Below are 7,012 nucleotides of genomic sequence, written 5' to 3'. Positions count from 1 at the left end.
ATCTCCGGGAAAGGACCTGGATCCGGGGCCAGCGAGGGGCCAGGGGGAGCCTTCGCCCGGATGTCAGACTCCATCCCGCCCCTGCCTCCCCCACAACAGCCCCCGGGCGAGGAAGATGAGGATGACTGGGAGTCCTAGGGCTGGGCTTACCCTCCCCCAGGTCCCTGGGTGCACCACACCCCCGTGCACAACAGCTGAACCGGCTCCTTGGGGGACAGGGTCATGGAGGACTCTCCAGCTCTCTTGCTGGGATCTTCAAGGAGCAAAGAGGTTGCTTTCGGAGGCCAAACTGGGGAGAGGGGGAGGCATAGTGGCGGGGGGCGACCTCTGCCTTTGCTCCAGCCCCCTTCACCAGCGTGTGCCCCTCCTCCCTAGAGAGACTGCGGTAAAACAGTACATGAATCAATAAAGAAGTGATGCAAGACGCGAGCCTAAACCAGCAGTGCACTTTTAATTAAGGAGCCCTAGCTGTGCAGACGCCCCTTGGAGCTGGGGCCTAGGTGGCGGGGGGGGCGTTGCACAGAGGGAGGGCTGTTTCCACACAGGCAAGTGTCTCCCTGATGGACACGGGGTCTCTAAAAATAGCCATGCTGAGAGCCTAATGGCCCTCGGCATAATCGCTGATGTCAGGGGAGGTGGTGTCTTGGCGTCTGCTCCGTGGCTGAGCGGGAGGCCCTGGAGCCAGGCCAGGAGGAGGATCCTGCTGGCAGGGGAGGGCCAGCAGTGTGGGAGGAAGTGAAGCCGGGAGGTTGGGGAGCAGTTTAAGGACTTAACGGTGGCTGAGGGGACCGGAAGCTGGGGCAGAACGGCCCTGCAGACACCAGGAGGTGGGGATGGATAACATTCTGAGTTTCCGAGGGTGAAAGGTCTGGGACAGCTATTTCAGTGAGAAAGGGAGAGGCTGGAAGAGCCATCTCACCTTTGAGAATGTGGATTCTGCGAAACAGGCCAGGGCAGGGTGGCTGCAGCCTCCACAGCCGCTCACAGACCAGCCAGGAATCAGCGGGCCCATGAGCAGAAGACAGACTCCATCCAGGCAGGGCAGCTGCCTGGGAGTGAGCCCAGGAATGGTGGGGTCACTGTTTCTTCGGGGTCAGCCTCGTTGTCTCCTGCTGGCTGGTCCACCTATTCCTGCATCCTGGCAGCCCACTGAGTCCCAAAGGGGCTCCCACAGCAGTCCCTTCTCAGGCAGGATCCCTGCAGACCAAGCTCATGATGAAGTTGCCCATGGGCAGGTAAAGGGAGGGCCTGGCGACCAGGCAGCGGTGTGACCACCAGTCAGCAAAGGCCAGCTTTCTCTCGATGGAACTGCAGAGAGGGAAAGACCATGACACCAGACTGGGGCAGGGGAGGGAGAGTCTCAGGGAGACGGGAGAAGGGCAGGACTGACCTTCCGCAGAGCAGCAAAGGCAGGGCCAAAGGTGGCTTTGACCTCCACGCGGTCCCGGATCCAGGCCGGCAGCTTGGCCTGGATGGCTGGGGAGGCGTACCGTTGGTCCAGGAGCACTATGCTGGCAAAGTCCTTCTGGTGCCTGATGGCCCTGCCTGGACAGAACGGGGACGGGTCTTCCTACTGTGCCCCTCCCCTTGCTCAGTGCTCAGGCCGGAGAGACGCAGGTGAAACTGCTCCTTCCTGTCACCTCAGCCCGCAGCCACCCCTCCCGCCAGCAGCACCACCCCAGGCTCACCTATGGACTGGTTGACAGCCTTCATGCACAGGTTCTCCACCAGCACCTTCCCAGGGCGGGCCTGGCCTGGGCCTCTGGGCTGCGAAGGGCAGAGAGGACCCATCAGGGTTGATGTCTGCCTCCCGCGAGGTCACGACTGACCGAGGCTCTGGGGCGAGACCAGTGGGCCTCATGGGCACCAGCAGCCGATACAACAGGTACGGCACGAAGACACCCAGAAGTACAGAAGCACGTCCGTCCCTCTGGGGCAAACAGGCACACACGTCGAGGGGTAGTTGCGGCTGTGGGAGGCACGGGGGTACTCACAAGTGTCTGGTCCAGGTAAGCCATCTTCTCCTGCAGCTCTGGAGACATGATGTTGGGGTAGGGCATGCCCACCATGACCACACACCTAGGGCGGAGGCACACATGAGCTGGGGCGTGTGGGCGGTTCCCAAGGCCCAGGACGAGGGGCCTGTCCTCACCACCATCACCAGCTTCCTTTGGCCTCTCCTTCCCCTCATCCCTGCCACCTGGAGCAAGTTCTCTCGTCAGCCCAGACGTCCAGTCTAGACCAGGGAACCAAGTCCTGATCCACTGAGGGCAGCCGGGTTTTCCAGCTGGCCCCAAAGGGCCCAATCCAGAGTTGGTGAGTCCAGGCCCCTCGCGGTTGTGGACGTGAGCCGTCAGCCCAGGTGCAGAGTCAGAGCCCGAGGGGTGAGAAGCCACTGCTTACCGCCCGAGGTCATCAGAGAAGTTGATGCCTTCACTCATCTTCCCCCCAACCACGGAGAGCAGCAGGGCACCCGTCTCCGTGCCCCGGGCCTGGCCGCAGTGCTGCGGGAACACCAGCCCAGAGCTGCAGCGCCAGACTGTGGGCGCCCCCTTCAGGGCCCTGGGGACCCGCAGCCTCACCTTGATGCACCTGGAGTACTCCAGCAGCACCTGCTCCACCCTGTTTGCTTTCCTGGGCTCCTGAAATATCTGAAGGTAAACAGAACACCTCCCAGAAAAGGGTCACAGATTGCCTGGGTGTTGGGTCACTCTTAGCCTTAAAGTTTTGTGGGGACTGGAAAAGCCCACAGAGCCGGGGTCCTGAAGGAACCCCCCCCATGGCCTGGTATCAGGACTGGAAGTAGGCATGAGACACTAAAGGAAGGCCCCGCACATGAGAAACCCCAGGAGGAACTCTGAGTGCCACCATCCTCTCAGGTGGTTGAGTGCTGATCACTCACCTTTTTCCTGATGGTCAGGCGGGCCAGCAGGCCGCTCTTCTCCCAGTGGGCGCAGACCTGGTGTTGGTACTCGTAGGAGGGGAAGAAGCAGACCACCCCTCCTGGCACCACATTGCACAGGTTACAGAGAATGCGTCCCGTCTCGTCCATCTAGGGAGGGAAGACGAGAGCCAATCCTGCAGCCCCTCCCGGAAGGCTCAAACCCACGGACCAAGGCCAGGGTGGCTGCGATCGGCTATGGGGTGCGGCCAGGCGGCACCACCTCAGTGGGTCGTGTGCCACCCTCCCTACCACAGGCCCAGCTGATGGTTCTGTGACAAATCGGGCACAGAAAACTGCAGACGGGCCCCTAGAGCTGTGCCCAGCACCCCCATCCCTGCCCAGCCAGGACCCTAGAGCTGTGCCCAGCACCCCCATCCCTGCCCAGCCAGGACCCTAAAGCTATGCCTGGCACCCCCACACCCGCCCACGTGAGCCCCTAGAGCTGTGCCCAGGACTCCCATGTCTGCCCAGGTGGCACCCACAGAGCCACATGGCAAGAGAACCAAGGTAGTAAGCAGCTTGCTCGTACACTCTGCTAAAGGGTGAGGGTGGGGTGGCTCAGTCCCTCCCTGGTGGACATCCACACAGACACAGCTCAGCCTGTGCCACCTGAGATGGGAGACCCGGAGCCTGAATACCCGGGACTGGCCAGAGTGCCCAGCCCTAAATCCATCTTCCAGCCCCGTGAAGGCCACCGGCAGGCACGGTGGCTGGACTGACCATCTGAGGCAGCCCCCTCTTCTGATACGTGAAGTCCAGCATCTGGTTGGAGGGCCCGCTGCAGATGATGAGGGGCAGGATGTGATCTGGAGGGATCACGTGACCTGGGCGAGACCCAGTGAGGCTAAGTCCATGGAGAACGCCCCCCACCCCCAGCCCTGTCTCCCAGACCCAGACCAGCAACTTCCAGCACCCGCCCTCTGCCCCACTCCCACGGAGAACCAACTTGGGACGCCCAGGCCTCCGCGTGCAGACAGAGGGACTCAGGGCCAGAAGCTCTCCCCTTCCCCCAGCCCTACCGCCATGGCTTTAGCCCCTGGCTGATCACAACACACGGCTGGACTGTGACAAGGGCCCCCTGCCACCGCCCCGGGCCTGGGTCCTCACCACAGGAGAACTCCACCACTCGCTCCGCTTCCACTCCGGCGCCGGCCAGCAGCTGCTCCCGGAAGTCGGACACCTGCAGACCACAAGGCCAACACCGTCACCTCCCAGAGGGCTGGGCCGGGAGGGGGCAAGCGCATAAGAACAGGAGGGAGAGGTCAAGGGAAAGCCTGGTAACAGGTTCGCTGAAAGAAAAGACAAAACTAATGATAGCCGGTGGTGGCCTCATTCCAACCACCTGAGGGAACAACGGGGGAAATTCAGCAACCTCGCAGAGTGGGTCTCAGCCCTGGCTGTGCAACAGAATCAAATATATATTTGGAAAATATATATATATATACATGATCAAGCCCAGCCCAAACTACTGAGTAAGAATCTGTAGCGAGAAGACACACACATTTGTATTTTTTAAAGAGATCCAGGTTTTTTCACCTATCAAACTGGCAAATTCCCCAAATTTGAGTACTCTCTGGAGAAACAGGTATTCTTTTAGGCTGCCGGTGGGATACAGAGCAGAACAACTCCTGGGGAGGGGACTTTGACAGCACTTAACAAATCAGACAATTTTTACTTTTTAACCCATAATCCCGTATCTGGGCATCTCCCCGGAAGCACAGCTCCACAAACCAAACATATGCACGGGGATTATTCCCGTGAGGTTGTTTGTAATCTGTACTTCGAGACAGAGTCTGGCTGAAGGAGCGACCCTGCCTCCACCCAGCAGAGGACGTGCAGCCCCGGGAAGGATGCAGACCAGCCCGTGCACGAGGGTGGGCGTGCCGGGGAAGTCAGGGCTGCACGTGCTGCCGCTGATGCAAGTAGGAAAGCACAGGGGAAAGTATCTGCTCATTTTTACAAAAATATATATATATAGTTGTTGTGCCGTGCTAAGCTGCTCAGTCATGCCCAACTCTGTGACACTATGGACTACAGCCCGCCAGGCTCCTCTGTCCATGGGATTCTCCAGGCAAGAAGACTGGAGTGGGCTGCCATGCCCTTCCCCAGGGGATCTTCCCGACCCAGGGATCGAACCTGCATCTCTTCCATCTCCTGCATTGGCAGGCAGGCTCTTTACCAGTGAACCACCAGGGAAGCCCCCATAATACAATTCATGTTGGTCAAAAGGCTGAGGAGTGATACCCACACACACCACACACACACACACAATGAAACACTGGGGAGACAGATCAGAAGCTAATTAAAGGATTACTTGTGGGAACAGGGAACAGAAGTTTGGAGAGAACAGTAGTGAGACTGAGTATGTGTTGTTACAGCTCTGACTTCTGAACCATGCGGATGCGGACATCTCTTAGAACACAAGAAAGTAAAAAGGCAAACTGTGAAACTGAAAACAAACCAAGAAAGCCTGGCTACCTGTCAAACTCAAAGCACAACTGCACAGAGCAGAGCTGGCTCCCAAGTGGCTTTCCACGCCTAGTGACCACACTGCCTTGGTGGGGAGCTTCAAGGGCAAAGAATAAACGCAGGTAAACGAATTCAATCCACAGTTTGTTTGAGTGTTGGTATAATTTTACAACCGTTCTAAGTACCTTGTGGGACAGAGCAAAGAATGATGTTAATGTGCTGTAAGAAACCAAACTGCAGCTTAACAGGCATTGTGTAAAGTCAAGTAAAATGACTGGCTTTGATACAGAAACATCACTGTGGATTCGCAGCTTCTGAAAACCAAGTCCTAAGTCTGTCCGCTGAAGAGCGGTCATATATAACAACACAGTCACGTAACGGAATACAGCGCAGCCAGAGTTGGGCAGGATAAATGCCAACCTGCCGACAAGGAAAAGCGCCTAAGACGTTTTGCTGCTGAGTGAAAAAAGCAAATGACAATAGCAGAGTGTGGAGACACCACTTTTGTTCTCAAAATGTGTCTGTATGTCTGTGACAATTACACGTTCAAATTCTGTAGTAATGACGTACACCAAAATCAGTCTTTTCCTGGTGGGATTACGCTCTATTACTGATTTCCCATTAGACTCCCCTAAAACGTGTATATTAAAACTTGAGTTTATAAGAGAGAAAGAGAGTTGTATGTAGGGTGGGTACAACAAAGGACGGCCACTGCATTCTGGGTCTGAAGCTCCAGGATGGCTTTCTCTGGAGAAGAGGCTGCAGAAACATCCGGTCTGCCTGACCCCAGACACTGGCCTCGAGACAGAATAGCAACGCCACCTGGTGGACGCTGCTTGGCCGGCTCAAGCTGCATGCCCACCCCACCCTCCTACCCTTCCACCCCCGGCTCTATGGGCCAGGGACCCTTCCCCTCCCAATATCCAGGTGCGAGGCTGGGCCGTGTCCTTACCGGCTGCATCGTGCCCCCCGCAATGACCACCGCCCGGCATTCCTTCACCACCTGGGTGAAGTGCACGGCTGGGTTCAGGAGCAGGAACTTCAGGCTACTCTGGCTGAGGCTGCCTGCAGACAAAAAGACAGCCACGTGGAGAAGGGTGGGTGGGTGCACGCCAACCAAAACCTCCGTCTGTCTGAGACAAAGATGGTGTCCAGTCGGGTCCACACAGGAGCCACACAGATGCCGCTTTCTCTTTAAATGAGACCCATTTCGTCCCCAGGACGACCACGAGGGAGACGCACAATCGTCTCCCTTCCCACACGAAGGACTGAGGTTTGGGGAGAAAATGGTCCCAGTTACGCAGCTTGTAGATGATGGGGCCACGACTCCAATGCAGCCCCCCTGACCTTCACACCGGGCCGCGCGGCTTCTCAGGTAACCTCGCCGAGGCCGGCCAGCAGCCCAGCACGTCCGCGTCCTCCTCCTCGCCCCCTCGACTGCCGGCGTGGGTCACAGGCGGCCGTTTCCCTGTCCTAACCCAGCGAGATATGAACACCAACTGGAGGTGAAGAAGCCCGGCTCCTCCCAGTTACCTTGGCGGCTCAGGATGACCCGGCCATCCTGGTTGGCAGTGGTGAGAGCCTCGAGGAAGCCTTCAA

General features: G+C 58.0%; 2 protein-coding genes across 2 annotated transcripts in view; one reads left to right on the top strand and one right to left on the bottom strand.

Moving 5' to 3' along the window:
* The window catches only part of LOC104992233 (WAS protein family homolog 1-like), a 16,041-nt gene extending 15,605 nt beyond the window's left edge, over positions 1-436 (top strand). Inside the window, 1 exon segment of the mRNA XM_010845014.1 lies at positions 1-436. This exon segment is cut by the window's left edge and continues 1 nt beyond it. Within this exon segment, the coding sequence (XP_010843316.1) occupies positions 1-138 (138 nt within the window). The 3' untranslated portion in view covers positions 139-436.
* The window catches only part of DDX11 (DEAD/H (Asp-Glu-Ala-Asp/His) box helicase 11), a 33,887-nt gene continuing 27,300 nt past the window's right edge, over positions 426-7,012 (bottom strand). Inside the window, exons 18-28 of the mRNA XM_010845015.1 lie at positions 6,947-7,012; positions 6,366-6,478; positions 4,052-4,124; positions 3,665-3,768; positions 2,903-3,052; positions 2,583-2,651; positions 2,404-2,504; positions 1,995-2,079; positions 1,689-1,767; positions 1,391-1,545; positions 426-1,308 (exon numbers count right to left, since the gene is read on the bottom strand). The exon at positions 6,947-7,012 is cut by the window's right edge and continues 8 nt beyond it. Of these exons, the coding sequence (XP_010843317.1) occupies positions 1,279-1,308; positions 1,391-1,545; positions 1,689-1,767; positions 1,995-2,079; positions 2,404-2,504; positions 2,583-2,651; positions 2,903-3,052; positions 3,665-3,768; positions 4,052-4,124; positions 6,366-6,478; positions 6,947-7,012 (1,025 nt within the window). The 3' untranslated portion in view covers positions 426-1,278. The remainder of the gene's footprint in view (positions 1,309-1,390; positions 1,546-1,688; positions 1,768-1,994; positions 2,080-2,403; positions 2,505-2,582; positions 2,652-2,902; positions 3,053-3,664; positions 3,769-4,051; positions 4,125-6,365; positions 6,479-6,946) is intronic.

Source organism: Bison bison, unplaced genomic scaffold, assembly GCF_000754665.1.
Source record: "Bison bison bison isolate TAMUID 2011002044 unplaced genomic scaffold, Bison_UMD1.0 scf7180017864213, whole genome shotgun sequence".
Classification (NCBI taxonomy): Eukaryota; Metazoa; Chordata; class Mammalia; order Artiodactyla; family Bovidae; genus Bison; species Bison bison.
The sequence above is the reverse complement of the archived record's forward strand: the minus strand, read 5'-3'. Positions and strand labels throughout refer to the sequence as shown.